This window comes from Boeremia exigua (genome assembly GCF_020726555.1).
Source record: "Boeremia exigua strain MPI-SDFR-AT-0100 chromosome Unknown C7974scaffold_8, whole genome shotgun sequence".
NCBI lineage: Eukaryota > Fungi > Ascomycota > Dothideomycetes > Pleosporales > Didymellaceae > Boeremia > Boeremia exigua.
Genome location: NW_025763525.1, coordinates 1,460,745 through 1,474,939, shown reverse-complemented (window position 1 = coordinate 1,474,939; position 14,195 = coordinate 1,460,745). Strand labels below are relative to the sequence as shown.

Here is a 14,195-nt window from a genome sequence, read left to right as displayed (position 1 = left end):
TATTTGATAGACGGCTCAAGTCTGCAGTTTACGACGTCATGATAGTGAAAAGTTGATAGTTAAGCGCGGAGGCGCGGTATTCTTTGATGTTTTTCTTTGGTGATGTGTGTGGGTGAATTGACTTTTGGACGCCGAGAGGTTTGCTGGAACCTTGCTGTGATCTACTTCTTCAAACATATTTCAACCTACTTCTTCAGGCTGCTCCGAGTCTACCTCGAACTACTTCTTCAACGCCCGCCCCGCAATATCCTTGCGGAACTGCATCCCCTCGAAATGAATACTCTCGACCCCCTTGTACGCCTTCGCCACCGCCTCCTCCAGCGTCTCCGCCGTCGCCGTCGCCGCAATCACCCGCCCGCCCGCCGTCCGCAGCTCGCCCCCCTCCACCACCGTCCCCGCATGGAACAGCACCGTATCGGCCGCGACAGGCTCAACCCGCATCGGCGTGCCCTTTGCATACGCGCCCGGATACCCGCCCGCGGCGACCACTACCGTTGCCGCCGACCGCCCGCTCACCCGCACGTCGACGTCCGCTAGTCGCCCGTCGGCGCACGCTTCCATTACGGCTGCTAGGTCGCCGTCCATCAGCGCCAATAGGCTCTGTGTTTCGGGGTCCCCGAAGCGGACGTTGTACTCCAGCACTTTTGTCCCGGACGGCGCGAGCATGAGACCCGTGAACAGCACGCCCTTGAACAGCATGCCCTCGGCCCTGAGCCCGTCGATGGTGGGCTGCAGGATATCCCTGTCGATCGCAGCGAGGAGTTCGGGCGGCGCAATGCGCGTCGGCGCGTACGTGCCCATGCCGCCGGTGTTCGGGCCCCGGTCGCCGTCGGAAATGCGCTTGTGGTCCTGCGCGGGCGGGAGCGATTTCACGGTGTACCCGTCGCTGAAGGAGAGGATCGAGAGCTCGTCGCCCGTGAGGAGTTCTTCGATGACGACTTCGTCGCCCGCGGCGCCGAAGGCGTGGGTCTGCATTATGTCTGCGAGGGCGGCGTGGGCTTCGTCGCGGGAAGTCGGGATGATGACGCCTTTGCCTGCGGCGAGGCCCGAGGCTTTGATGACGACGGGGTGGGTGGTCGAGGAGAGGTATGCGGCTGCGGACGCGTGGTCGGAGAAGTTGCGGTACGCGGCGGTGGGGATGGCGTGGCGCGCCATGAAGTCCTTGGAGAAGGTCTTGCTGCCCTCCATGGTGGCGGCGGCTTTGGAGGGCCCAAAGGCCTTGATGTGGGGCGCGTGTTGGGCGAAGAAGTCGACGATGCCGGCGACGAGGGGCGCCTCGGGGCCGGGGATGAGGAAGTTGACATTGTTGTCTTTGGCAAAGGCGACGAGGCCCGCAAAGTCCGAGTCGGACACGGCAGAGACATTTGTGACTTTGGGCGAGATGGTTGCGGTGCCGCCGTTGCCCGGGCACACGAAGATGTGCTCAATGCGCGGCGACTGGAGCAGTTTCCAGGCGATGGCGTGCTCGCGGCCGCCGTTGCCGACGAGGAGGACTCGGAGTGGTGTGGCCATTGTGTGTGGATGGTGTGTCGATTGGGAGGCTGCGCCGATGGCGGCAAGATTTTTTGAACGCGCAAAGGTACCCCGCGAGGGGCAGTGGAGCTTGCAGGGATGTGCGGGAGAGCCGCGACGGGTCGCCTTACGGGATGTTAAATGCCAATTGACGACTCGGACGGTCTGCAGTGATATAATGAGACAAGAAAGCTCCTATTAAGCAGGCATGCATTCGACTTTATCGAAGCTACGGAGACAGTTGGGTTCAGTTTCAGCGCCTCGCCTGCCCAACACGAGTTCAATCTGTGCAGCACCGCCAGCAGGCTGTCTGATCGGACGCATGCTTGTCTGCCTGACATTCTCTCAAGAACAAAGTCGCGCTGTTGACCTTGCACACGACTCGATCCTTGCCGTCAAGTGCGAGTCGGTCAGCCAGCCCTCGCGGAGGATGAACCTTCCCAACAGACATGCTCTTCTTCATCAATACGGGCCGGGGAAAACACAGACGTCGACGGTGGTCTCTTACCGTGCCTCTGATTGTTTGGTGTAGGGATGACCATCGAATATGGTGCTCTTCAATCCAGTCGTCAACCCAGACCGTTGTAGTTCTGCTTGGCGTTGAAGAACAGCTGGCCGAGCACGTCCTGCTGCGACGGGCCGGGGTGTTGCTGCGGCGTCGGCTGGCTGTGGTGGTCGTGCACGCTGAAACCGGCGTCCTGCTGGCGCTGCTGGCCGAACAGTTCGCGGAGGGAGAGCTGGCGCCCCATGGGCGTGGACGTGGCTGCTTCAACATGTCCAGCTGCCTGCTGCACGCCGTTCTTGGCCTGCTGCTCCTTGGCCTCGCGACTCACGCGCGCCTTCTCTGCGGCCTGCATGATCTTGTTGGCTGTGTCGGTGCGGCAGTCGGCGGTCGAGGCGGGCGGCGGGTCGGCAAACACCCAGATACCGTAGACCTGGTCGCCCTGCAGGATGACGTAGGGGTCGGTGAACTCCATCTCCTCCTCGCTCACCAGCTCGAGGTAGAAGTTGTCCAGGCCGCGGCGGTTGAGGATGGCGACGCTGTAGCGGTCGGCGCCTATGGGCGAGGGCGTGAGGCGGCACAGGAACAGCGTGCCCTCGACGCCAAGCTTCTCCCACTGCTGGGTCTCGAGGCTGAAGGTGTAGAGGGCGGCATAGGGCGTGACGTGCTCGATGGCGACCAGCTCGGGGTAGATGCGGCGCAGCACGGAGAAGTTGAGCTCCTCGTTGGACCGCGGCGGCGGCAGCGGCACGTCGACGGGCGGCGGCGGCGCGTCGGTCTCGTAGTCCGAGGGCTGCGGCGGCGGCTGCGGGTGGTGCGCGCGCGCCTTGGACTTGTGCGGGGCCATGGTGGGTGGAGTGGCGGCGGCGGATGTCGAAGGCGTTGTGTTCGCGTTCTGGAGCTGTCAGGCCAGGAACTGGCATGGTGGGCCGCGCGATCGGCAGGTGCAGCCAACAGCAGCCACGCGGGACGTCATTGACCCTGCATAGCTTCACGCGCGCTCCGTCATCCCTCGGTGGGGAGTGGCTGTGTGAGACGGCTTAGTGGGCACGACCGCACGCACTCCACCGCCGCCATGGGCTGAACAACTCCCTTGCGCAGATCCCACACCTCCTGCAACGACCCTCTGCCCGCCATGTCGAGGTCAGGCTCGGTGCGCTCCACCCACACTGCGCGGTCGTCGGTCAACCACCTCGAGGCCCAGATCCCCGGCGCCTTCCCGGACCTGCGCTCCCCCAGCCAGGCCTCGCTCACCACCCAGCAAGTCTCGCTGCAGCAGATCCTGTACAACCGCCGCGACGAGTACACCCGCTCGCGCAGCCTCCGCATCAAGATCGGCTCCTGGAACGTCGCCGCCAACAAGGGCACCGAGCAGGATGTCGGCGCCTGGTTTGTCAAGGGCAAGGGCGTCGAGAAGGCGCTGGCTGGCCTCGGCGTGTCGGAGCCCAAGCGCAGAGAGGAGAAGCACAAGGAGTCCGTCGCAGAGCAGGAGGCGCGATTCGACAAGCACGCGCCGACGGTGCCCACCGGCGATTTGGGCGCTGTGCCCGGCGACGACGACATCGACCTGTATGTGCTGGGACTGCAGGAGATCGTCGACATCACGTCTGCCGCCGAGGCGCTCAAGCCGTACACCGACCCCACCATAGCTAACAAGTGGAAAAAGTCTCTGGAGGCCGTTCTGCCCAAGGACTACAAGCTGGTCGCAGAGCAGCAGCTCCTTGGCCTGTGGCTGGTCATCTATGCCTCGCCCGACCTCTTTCCACAGATCAAGAACGTCAGCACCACCAGCGTGGGCACTGGACTCATGGGCTACATGGCGAACAAGGGCGCCGTGACGGCGCGAATCGTCTTGGGCGAGACCACGCGGCTGGTCTTCGTCAACTCGCACCTGGGTGCCGGATCCGACAAGGCCTCTCTCGAACGCAGGATCTGGGACGTTGCGCAGATCAACCAACGAACGCGCTTCGCCCCTATTGTGGACGCCATGGGCACTTCACAGACTCAGGGCGAGGGGATCGGAGACGAGGAGTTTGCATTCTGGTTCGGCGATCTGAACTTCCGCATTGGAGGCATGCCGGGCAACGACGTGCGCCGTCTGCTCACTGTTCATACCGCCGACATGGACAAGGACGAAGAACGCCCGTCGACCTCTGGAGACGACGCCACTGGATCGTCTTCGAAGGACGAGGATTCGGTCCCACTCCCGCCCGAGCTGGACCCTGCCTCACTGCAGACCACCATCTCATGCCTCCTGCCCCATGACGAGCTGCACCAGCAGATCAAGTCAGGAAAGGCTTTCCACGATGGATGGGAGGAAGGCCCTATCCGCTTCCTACCAACATACAAGTACGACGTGGGCAAAGTAGGCGTCTTCGATAGCAGCGAAAAGGCCCGTTGCCCTAGTTGGTGCGACCGTATCGTCTACCGGACCCGAGCCGGGAAGCAAAGGTACGACCAAAAGGTCAGAGACGACGCAGAGACTCGCAGGCGGGACGAGGAGATGAAAAAGATGGGCATGGACATGCCCGGAACGAGCGACGTGCTCTTCGACTACGACCCCGAGACCGACGGCGATAACGGCGACTACGACGAGTACGAAGACAACACCGCAGACCCAGAGCCGGAGCAAATCACGACAAAAGACGGTTTCTCCGAGGAACTGCTTCTCGAGACGTACACGAGTCACATGCGAGTATTGTCATCAGACCACAAGCCGCTGGACGCCGTCTTCGCTTTGAAGTTCGACGCTGTAGTCCCGGACTTGAAGGCTGCCATCCACAGTGAGGTGGCTCGGGAGCTGGATCGCCAGGAGAATGAGGGCCGACCAGCCATCGCAGTCGTAGTCGAGCGTGCAACCGGTTCTTCGCCGAAAGAAGACACCGCGACCGACAGCAGCTTCGACGGTGTCGACTTTGGCGACGTCAAGTTTGCCAAGTCCAAGCGGCGAAACATCACCATCGCAAACACCGGCCGCGTCCCTGCCACGTTCGGCTTTGCTGATAGACCCATCGAGGAAGACCAAGAAGCCGGGCCTTTCCCTTCCTGGCTCAGTGTCACCTTCGACAAGGAGCCAGACACGCGCTCCAAGTCTGGCCCAGATGACATCCAACATCGCTATACTCTCGCCCCCGCTGAAGTCATCAACGCCGAGCTGAAGCTCAAGCTCACAGACGTCGGCTCGGTGCGCCAGCTGAACGACGAATCCAAGTCTCTCGACGAAGTCCTCGTCCTGCGCGTCGAGAACGGCCGTGACCACTTCCTCCCCCTCCGCGGACAGTGGCAGCCCTCAGCACTCGCACGCACCGTCGACAAGCTGATCAAAATCCCCGAGGGCGGCATCAGGCGGCTACAACACCAGAGTCCGAGCGCGAGCGAAACGGTAAAACGGTCCGCGCCGCACGAAGTGTTCAGGCTGACGGAGGAGATAGAAGACGTGACCGAGCGCGCCCTCGCAGAGTGGGAAATGACCAAATCCTCCTCCGACGACCGCGCGCCCTGGATGGACAACGCCAGCTGGCCCTTCACCCACCCCACCATATCCGCCTGGGACTCCACACACGACTCGGAGCTCGCCGCCCTCTTCGACGCCCTCGACACAGACACCCCCTTCACCCCCGCCTTCGCCCCCGCCACTCCCGGTCCCACCCGCGCCGCCCTCCTCGCCACCGTCCTCCTCACCCTCCTCGCCTCCCTGGCCGACGGCGTCATCCCCCCGCCCCTCTGGAACGCACTGACCCCCGCCCTCGCCGCCAACGACCGCAAACCGCCCCCCGCCGCCGACGACCAGAAAATGGCCATCCTGGAGATCCTCGCCGCCTCGCCCCCCCACAACGCTACTTTCCTCCTCCTGCTGTCCTTCCTGCAGAACCTCACCGCCCAGCTCACCGCCGCGGGCGCCCCTGCCCCCGACGCGCCGCGGAAGAGCGTCGAGATGCCGAGTTCCCCGCAGGCAAAGGTTAGGAGGCGCACGTTGAGTCGCACCGCGGGCGTCGCGGTCAGGCAGCTGGTGGTTAGGAATTACTGTGTGGTTTTTGCGGATGTGCTGTTTGGGTTTGAGGGGGGGAGGTTGTCGGAGCGGGAGCGCGGAGTGAGGCGGGAGAGGATGGGGAGGGTGTTGGGGTTGTTTTTGGGGTAGGTGGGTGTGTGAGATATACAGAGGGGTGGGGGGGGGGGGGGGGGTTTATGCGGAGGTAAATGGGTATCTGGTATGTAGGTATAGAGACTGCATGGCATGGCATTGCATTGCATCGCTTAGCTCCGAGGTGGCACGCCGGTCCTTCCGCGCTCAAGTCCCTTTCCACCTCTAATCTCAGTCTCAATCTCAAAGCTACTGCCAACGCTGAAGTCCGCCGTCTGTCTGTCCGTCCATCCATCCGTCTGCCTGTATGTCCACAAAACGCGCCCATACCTCACTGCATGCGGGCGAGGAAAGTGCGGGCGAGAACATCACACCTCCTCCTCGCGGTCGGGCTCCTGCTTCACCGCACCCTTGGCCTCGGCCTGGTCTTCGCCCTGGTCTTCGCCCTGGTCTTCGCCCTCGCCCTCGCCCTCCTCATCAGCCTCCTCAACAGCCTCATCGCTCTTCTCCTCAACACCTTCATCACTCTTCTCCTCACTCTTCACCCCCGTCTTCGCGGCACGCGGCTTCTTCGCCTTCGCCACCGCCTTCGCCGCGGTCGCTGTCGAAGTGCCATCGTTGTCGGCGTCGGCATCGGGATCGGAGCTGGCCTTGCGCTTGCGCGATGGAGTGGCTTTGGAGCCGATGTAGGACTTGAGCTTGGGCGTGGGCTTGGTCTTGGGCTGGGGCTGGGGCTTCTCGTCGGCGGAGGCGGAAGGGGAGGCGGAGGCGACTTCATCTTCGTCTTCGGCCTTGACCTCAGCCTTGACCTCAGCCTTGACCTCAGCCTTGACCTCATCCTCGTTCTCGGCCTGGTTCTCGTCCTTGTTCTCGGCGGCGGCGGCGGCGGCGGTGCCCTTCTTCTTCCGTCCCACATTCGCCTTGCCCCCCGTCTTCGCCTTGCCCTCCGTCTTCGCGCCCTTCCCGGCCTTCGCAGCCGCCTTCCCCTTCGCGCTCGCCTCGGCCGTGAGCTCCCACCCGTGCTCCTCGTAGATCTTCTTCTGCTCGGCGCGCAGCTTGGTGATGCGTTGGCGGACGCCTTGGTAGCCTGCGCCTGCTTTGGGGGATGTTAGATTGTGATTGTTTGTCTCGGGAGTGGGTTGGGTTGGTGGGTTGGGGTTGGGGGTGAGAGGGGGAGTGGGGGAGGGAGGTGGATGGGAAAGGGATAAGATAGAAGGGAAGGGAAAGGGTAGAAGGGAAGAGCAGACGATAAGCCCAGGAAGGAGAGAATGACGACAGCGAACAACGTACAAGGCAGCGCTCCCACGAACTGCTCGTAGTCCCCCGTTCCGATCGCGCGGCCCAGCGCCAGCAGCAGCAGCTACACCGGCCTCGTTAGCAGATACATCTTCCTCACGCGTCGCGGAGGAAACGCACGGTGCGGTCGTTTTCGGCCGTCCAGCTGAACTTCTGCGCTGTGTTAGTGAGGTGTGGTGATAGAAGTGGCGGTGTTGGTGGACAGTGGGGACGTACGGTCTCGCTACCCGTGGCCGAGGGCGCGGTGGTGGATTTCTTGGGTGGCATGGTGTGCTTGTGGATAGCTGGTTGTGGTGGCTAGCTGTGGTGCTGGTTGTGTGAAGTTGTGAGGTGGGATAGAGTGGATGGACGAAGAGATGGAGTGAGATGGAGTGGAAGAAGGATCTGTCCGTTATGAGAGCGGAAGCTCTATGGTGAAGTGACGAGAGAGCTGGATGGTGAAAGACTTGGATCGTGATAGCGTGGTCGGCGCGTTTCCGCAGGCGGTGAGGCTGCAATGGAGTGAAGGTGAGAGGGAAGCAGCCAGACCGCTCTCTCTGGAAGGGCGTGGAAGGACTGCGCAGCACTGTGGTGTTTTCACGTACCATGATGGCGGTTCAAGGCTATTCGCTGGTCATCAGACAATACGAAAGGAGTTTGCTCATCAAGGAGGGCAGTCTTTTCGTTGTGAGTATCCAAAGGTTCAGCAAGGCCAGCGTTTTACCCTAATGTACCGCGACCCCACGATATCTCACGATACTTCGCCAACCGTCGTTGGTCAACGTTTAAGTAACTATGTTTCCGGATACATGATGTGCTTTACTGAGCAGAAGTTCCGCACACGACCACAGGACGTTGAAACAAGTTCCTTAGCATTGCTGTCTTGATATATATAAAACTGACACTTGTGTACAAGGACCTCTTATTGTGCGCATTGTCTACAAATGCCGTAGCTCACTGTACATTGGGCCGTGCAAGCACTACAATAGGCAGTGCCCTTTGAGCTTACAGGAACATTATATCTTGCACATCCTCCACAAACGAGAGCTGTTAGTGCAGCAGAAGCCGCACACATAGCGCATGTTATGCGATCAGGCATGTTGATGCTGGCTCACTCAAATTAGTCAAGTATGCAGGATAAAGGCGACCTATCTCACTCTTTGGTATTGGATTAAACAATGTATCAAGGAAGTACGGTGACTCGGGTTGTGTGTAGCAGTGTTGTAGATAAAGATTTAAGGTTGAAGTATCGGATGATCAGAAAGACGTAAACTTCATGGCACAACGACTATTTATGGTACTCCCTACCCCGCACACGTGGAGATAAAACTGAAGCCTTGGCTTCCTTGCATCTCTTGGTAATCGTTGGCAGGCTGAGATCCTGAGGACTCGATTTGTTGAAGCGAGGCTGACGCGCTGTCATTCGTATTCCTTCCAAGCCCTACATTTCAGCCTTACAGTCAGCCGCCAGCGCACAACTTAGGCCTTCAGAAGGCACGAGACAGTACAAGAGATTCTTGGTTGCATTCAATTCTCCAGTTCACTTATCTTGGTTTTCACAATGACCCTCTGCCAGCTCTGCAACTCCATCTCGTTGACAAAAATGCGTGGGCCGAATCTCGACCAAATGCAGCCCCACCAGCCTAGCTATCTTGCGTTGAAAAGGTCTGCTGATGCAGGCTGTCAGCTCTGTGGCTTCTTCTGGAGCGCTCTTGAGCAGGGCTCTGGCAAAGACAGACAACGGAGCTTTCTTCGTGCAGCTCTAGCCCAAGTTTGTGAACAATATCCAGGCCGTCAGCTTTCACTTGCAGCCTGGGGCGGAAGCCAGGCCAGCCTCGACAGGATTTACATCGTTACCACGGGTGAGGTACCTGAGGTCGATGACGAAACTGCGCCCTCAGATCCGACCATGCATCCTGATCATCAACACGCGGCTTACGGTGTAGTTGACTTGTATGCTGAAGCAGGTGAACAGTTCTCTACCCTTTGAGAAAGCGGTCATTTACATGAGACAATATAGATGATGCTGCAGCATACCACGGAGGAGTTACTGGTAGGCCATTGCCACTCTCAGCCGGCTCTGATGTCGACTTCGAGCAGGCGCGAATGTGGACGCAGGATTGTCTGAACAATCATGCCGCTTGTCCAAAACCGAGCGTGGAGACACCACTGCCAACCCGAGTCATTGAAGTTTGCGCGCCCAACGAGCCCATTGAGCTACGTTTGCTAGAATCTCATGGGATGAAAGGCTCTTACATTGCCCTTAGCCATTGTTGGGGTGGCCAGGTTCCCTTGACTACCACAACTGCAACACTGGAGGACCGAACTCGATCCATTCCGTTCGAACGCCTCCCCAAAACATTCCAAGAGGCGGTGATTGTGGTACGGAGACTTGGTGTGAGGTATCTATGGATAGATAGCCTTTGTATCCTCCAAGATTGCCGAGTCGACTGGGAGAAAGAATCCGCAGTCATGGGGAATATATATGCTTCCGGCTTCGTCACTATTGCTGCACGAGGAAGTGTAAATTCGGAAGGCGGGTTATTTATTCCACGAGAAGTAGAACCACCTCCCTGTCGACTACCCTATGAATGTACGCAGCATTCAATCTCAGGTTCTATGTATATTCGGTCTCCTGTCTTCCAACACGAGAGGCTGCGCGACGCGCCACTAGACACACGGGCTTGGACCTTCCAAGAGCGCTTGTTGTCGCCCCGAATCATTTATTTTGGGCGGCATCAGCTGTATTGGGAGTGTGCCGAAAGTACCATCCGCCAGGATGGCAGGGCTCCTGATGTTGCGACGGATGACCTAAGGTCCGGTCGCGGCTTCAAACAAGACTTAGATATCAACAGTCCTTTGCCGTACACTACAAGCACTGTGTTTTTGCGGGACTACCAGGAATCTTCCAGTGTCCGTCGGTTTGAGAGAAGAGTTAGATTGCTTCGATGGTACACCATTGTTGAGGAATATTCTTTGCGCAACCTAACCTATCAATCTGACAAACTGCCTGCTCTGTCCGGTATCGCGAAGATGTTCGAGAAGAGGACGGGATATACTTATCTGGCTGGACTATGGAAGGAAGACCTCATCGTCGGTATCGCATGGTACGCCTCACAGTCGAGCACAGAAGTCATATCTGATACATTGCCTTCGTGGACTTGGGCGCGCCTCAAGGGCGAGGTCGGATTCTGGTGTTCAGGGATAGGCCTACCCCTGAGAGAGCTGGAAGAGTCATGCGAAATGGTACACGTGAAGTATACACTTGCCAGTACACACAATTCCTACGGGGGTATTGGGAACGCCGCGTTGGAAGTCCAAGGTCGATTGATAGAGGTGGTGTATAGATCGCCACAATCACCACAGGACGAGTTCCCAACAACACTGTTTTCAGTCGCTGAGGTGCCAGTGGGACGAGTGAAATTTGATCTACAATCTTCCGAATCACACGAACGTTCCTTCTTTTGCCTCTTGATACATGGCGGGGAACATTATCCAGCGGCCCTTGCGCTGGAGTCAACAGGAAGCACCCTTCTGCCTTCTTATAAGAGGATTGGATTTGTAACTTTCGATCCAGATTGGTGGGAGCTTCAAGGAAAAGCAGCATTCAAAGCGATACAACCTTGTACTGTCTTCATTTTATAGACAATATAGCCCATTGTTGTATGCATAGATTTCTTTTGTTATTTTAGACAACTCGTGGTACTATGTTTCAACCGCCAGGGCAATGGTATAAATTCTGATGCAAGCATTATATTGGCCACTTAGTTTCTTTGAGCCTTGTGTTCACTTAATAGCCAGGAAATTTCCGTTTGCAATTAATAAAACCTGTCCTTTGGCCTGTCATTTCCTCAATCAGTTTCCTTTGTCAGTTTGAACACGCAAGTACTTTCTCGCAAACATCCCTTTGCTGACATTACAATGAGCCATTCGTTAGGCATTGCCACCAATAAACGAAACCAGATGACTTGATGTATCACAGCTTCCATATACAATGAGTTGTTGGCCACAACAGGACGATTATCCATTTAGCAGACTATTATAATTGATGAGATCTGCCGCCAATGCAGAACTCGCGGCTGTCTAACAACATTGCCCAATCTCTCCACTTACGGTCAATCGAGAAGAAGGAGATAGCACGGAACCGATTGGGTGCGTCATCTCGAACTAGCATTCCCCTAATGTTGTTTCTTTTTGTTGCTGTCGTTGCACCCGGATAGTATTCATTGAACCATCCGAATATGAGAGCGAACGTGTCCGAGGCCTGATTCTCCAGATCATGGTTGCTATCTCTAGAGAGGACAAATGATTCTCCGTTCCCACATCTGGCCAGAACTTCCTTTTCAGCGTCAGAGCACTGAGGGTGCTCAGTTCGCCAAGAGTGACGCCCTATAGACGAGAGTGTTGAGTTGTAGCCCAGACAGACATCTCCTTTCTGCCCCTCTTCGGGTCGCATCTGGTCTAGAAGTACTGACCGGGGCTTGAAGGTCGAACGATTCGGTAAGTCAATGGGCGCTGCACGTGCAAATTTGAACACCGCAGTCAACGCGCCGGATTCGTCCATCGATCCTTGCGGAAGCGGCATCCTGAGGCCAAGACTGTTTGGGTAACACCCTTCCATCATCTCTGCAACCTCTTTCTTCCCTTCTGGTGTGTGCACCATTGCTTTCCCCTGTACAGTTGTTTCCGGGAAAGCAGGAAATGTCGATATCTCACTCGAGAGGGGTAGGGTGAGCGAGATCCCGAGCCAGCATGCCCTTCCTCCGCTGGAGAGAATCTCACGAGCCAAGGCCACAGTCGCGCGTAGGCGATCATTCTCATCGAAAGCGCCTGGATCGAGAGAAACGCCGAAAATACCCATGATACTAAGGACCATATCGACAGGACGGGAGGATGTCCGCATGAGAGCACATTGCCAAATCGAACTGTAGCGCGCATCCGGGTCGTCGCCAAGTGTCTCGCTGAGCGCGGCCCCGAGAGCTAGAACATTTGGAGTCTGTGAACCGAAGATGTTACAGCTCACTCTGCGACCAGACTTATGCCAATCTGCTGGATGTGGCTGGAACTCGAGAAACCCCTGTGAACAGCCATCGACAATGGCAGGAAGGCTAGATATAGCACTCTCAGAGGGTATAATTTCTTCGATGTTGTGGTGCTCGTCGCCAGCCAGAATTGCACCCGGGCCGTCGCTCCATGCAAATAGTACAAGTGTCTTCTGCGGTGCAAGGCACTCTTGAAGTGTCCAAGAACGATGGATCCATGCTGTCGCTGTTTGAAGAGGGACCAAATAATGCAAGCCACCTGCCAGAACTATACAGCTCTTGCAACTTTTGTATATGCCGTACATGTTCCTAATTTGCCACTTCTTGTCTTCTTTGTTGCTCTGCAGTATGCACAGCCTGTCCAGCCAAAGTAGATTGCAGCCTTGGTGTATTGATGCTGTACAGGCGTGTCGGAGCACTCTCAGGCTTATAGGATCAGGCTTATCTTCGGGCCTGCCATTTTCGTCGAATGTACCTTCGACATGAAAAGATGCATCCTCTAGATGCGGGTTCTTAGGCACTTGGCCGCGCCACACGTATGATACTGCAGTGTAGTCGAGATTGGAGAGCTCCGAAATCTCGTAGATCTGCAGGAGCTGTTTTTCGACAAGTAACTTGCAGTCTAGAAATCTATAACGTTTCGGGATGGCCGCTGAGGGGGCACGCAGAAACGCGGACTCTTCCAACGATGCGAGAGAGATGCTGCATACCGTAATGAGGCTATTTGGGGGGTTCATCAGACTTGGTAATTTGCGTTGAATAGATAAAGAATAAGGTAGAGATATGCCTAGGAAGAAAGAGAGTAGTCCCCGGATTCCGACTGAACTGGCGGGCTAGAGACAGTTCAGCCCTGGGCTTACTTATCGGTTTCTTCCTCATCATGCGTTGCTGCCTGAGCAAGTGATTGGGTTGGTCAAGCAGAGCTAGATTGCGTACCTCTTTGGGGATAGTCTCGCCTCTCTCGGGCTACGGGTGCACCTTTGCTTCTGGTGGTAAGGTGGCCATCCTTTTCCATGTCTCCTGTAAGAGACATCGACTCACACAGTGTCGGGTAAACTTTTACTCTATAGTCGCTGTCGAGAGCTCAACATTATCACTAATAAGATGAGTTGTGATGGGCTCTGGGAATATGCAGGCAGTGCATCACGCAGGAATACTAGACCCAAGTATCACTAGAAAAGCGCCTACGCTATACGTCGCATCATAGGATCTCATTTGGGAGTGCTGCTATTGTGCTGCCTATGTCGCTTTTGTTGAATACTCATAGGTTCGGTACTGTGCTCTGAAGCTCTTAAATTCAATTGAGCCACTGTTCTCGGTGCTTTTAACAATAGAATTTCCACAGCCAGGATAGCTCATCAACACTTTTCTGCGCCATATATATAAAAGAGGTGATTGTGCGGGTGATGAAGTCAATAGAGCCTGTGAGCTTATCGATTCTGAGAGCCTAATGCAGAGCCCGATGAGAGTAGTTGACAACACAGATGGAGTCGTGGCCGGGCAGCCACAGAGATCTTGACGACCATATTCACCATGAAATCGAACGGGAGGTCGTAGATGTGTGGAAGCATCAAAACCGTATGAGGTTACGACGAGCAGAAACTGAGGTTATGAAACACCTATGTTTACCTTGAGGAGCTTCCAGGAACAAAGGAAAGGCACTGATGCCCAAAGGTGGCGGGGGTGTTCTTTTGCTTTTTACTCGTATCTGCAGAGTGATGGGTATCAGGCTATACAGCAGGCGAGCCCCAACTTGAATACCAGAACCATGCCGGACCTTCGA

At 56.8% G+C, this 14,195-nt stretch overlaps 6 protein-coding genes across 6 annotated transcripts; 2 read left to right on the top strand and 4 right to left on the bottom strand.

Annotated features, from left to right (window-relative positions):
- Positions 1-54: 54 nt before the first annotated feature.
- On the bottom strand, positions 55-1,737 carry C7974DRAFT_219322 (phosphoribosylglycinamide synthetase). The gene has a single exon (XM_046137136.1). It carries the CDS (start codon positions 1,510-1,512, stop codon positions 220-222), a length of 1,293 nt encoding a protein of 430 aa, XP_045995655.1. The 5' UTR covers positions 1,513-1,737; the 3' UTR covers positions 55-219.
- Positions 1,737-2,907, bottom strand: C7974DRAFT_219315 (uncharacterized protein). Its single transcript, XM_046137135.1, has 2 exons — positions 2,021-2,907; positions 1,737-1,966 (listed from the first exon to the last, which is right to left on the bottom strand). Exon 1 carries the CDS (start codon positions 2,859-2,861, stop codon positions 2,082-2,084), a length of 780 nt encoding a protein of 259 aa, XP_045995654.1. The 5' UTR covers positions 2,862-2,907; the 3' UTR covers positions 1,737-1,966; positions 2,021-2,081.
- Positions 2,908-2,952: 45 nt separating this feature from the next.
- Positions 2,953-6,182, top strand: C7974DRAFT_397993 (phosphatase family protein-like protein). Its single transcript, XM_046142258.1, has one exon. The coding sequence runs from the start codon at positions 3,150-3,152 to the stop codon at positions 6,150-6,152; it is 3,003 nt and encodes a 1,000-aa protein (XP_045995653.1). The 5' UTR covers positions 2,953-3,149; the 3' UTR covers positions 6,153-6,182.
- A 2-nt stretch (positions 6,183-6,184) lies between these two features.
- Positions 6,185-7,941, bottom strand: C7974DRAFT_425965 (uncharacterized protein). Its single transcript, XM_046144501.1, has 4 exons — positions 7,608-7,941; positions 7,512-7,544; positions 7,386-7,455; positions 6,185-7,188 (listed from the first exon to the last, which is right to left on the bottom strand). Exons 1-4 carry the CDS (start codon positions 7,656-7,658, stop codon positions 6,464-6,466), a joined length of 879 nt encoding a protein of 292 aa, XP_045995652.1. The 5' UTR covers positions 7,659-7,941; the 3' UTR covers positions 6,185-6,463.
- A 967-nt stretch (positions 7,942-8,908) lies between these two features.
- Positions 8,909-11,015, top strand: C7974DRAFT_457312 (heterokaryon incompatibility protein-domain-containing protein; the record flags this gene model as incomplete). Its single annotated transcript, XM_046146051.1, has 2 exons — positions 8,909-9,337; positions 9,391-11,015. The coding sequence occupies exons 1-2, from the start codon at positions 8,932-8,934 to the stop codon at positions 11,013-11,015; spliced, it is 2,031 nt and encodes a 676-aa protein (XP_045995651.1). The 5' UTR covers positions 8,909-8,931.
- A 248-nt stretch (positions 11,016-11,263) lies between these two features.
- C7974DRAFT_397989 (uncharacterized protein) lies at positions 11,264-13,232 on the bottom strand. Its single transcript, XM_046142257.1, has one exon. The coding sequence runs from the start codon at positions 13,147-13,149 to the stop codon at positions 11,410-11,412; it is 1,740 nt and encodes a 579-aa protein (XP_045995650.1). The 5' UTR covers positions 13,150-13,232; the 3' UTR covers positions 11,264-11,409.
- Positions 13,233-14,195: the final 963 nt, after the last annotated feature.

Bases quoted from the DNA above. Each gene is read 5' to 3' on its own strand.
- C7974DRAFT_219322 (XM_046137136.1), bottom strand. From the start codon at position 1,512: ATGGCCACACCACTCCGAGTCCTCCTCGTCGGCAACGGCGGCCGCGAG.
- C7974DRAFT_219315 (XM_046137135.1), bottom strand. From the start codon at position 2,861: ATGGCCCCGCACAAGTCCAAGGCGCGCGCGCACCACCCGCAGCCGCCG.
- C7974DRAFT_397993 (XM_046142258.1), top strand. From the start codon at position 3,150: ATGTCGAGGTCAGGCTCGGTGCGCTCCACCCACACTGCGCGGTCGTCG.
- C7974DRAFT_425965 (XM_046144501.1), bottom strand. From the start codon at position 7,658: ATGCCACCCAAGAAATCCACCACCGCGCCCTCGGCCACGGGTAGCGAG. The intron at 7,545-7,607 runs GTACGTCCCCAC...AACACAGCGCAG, and splicing joins CGGCCACGGGTAGCGAGACC to AAGTTCAGCTGGACGGCCGA. The intron at 7,456-7,511 runs GTGCGTTTCCTC...AGGCCGGTGTAG, and splicing joins CGGCCGAAAACGACCGCACC to CTGCTGCTGCTGGCGCTGGG.
- C7974DRAFT_397989 (XM_046142257.1), bottom strand. From the start codon at position 13,149: ATGAACCCCCCAAATAGCCTCATTACGGTATGCAGCATCTCTCTCGCA.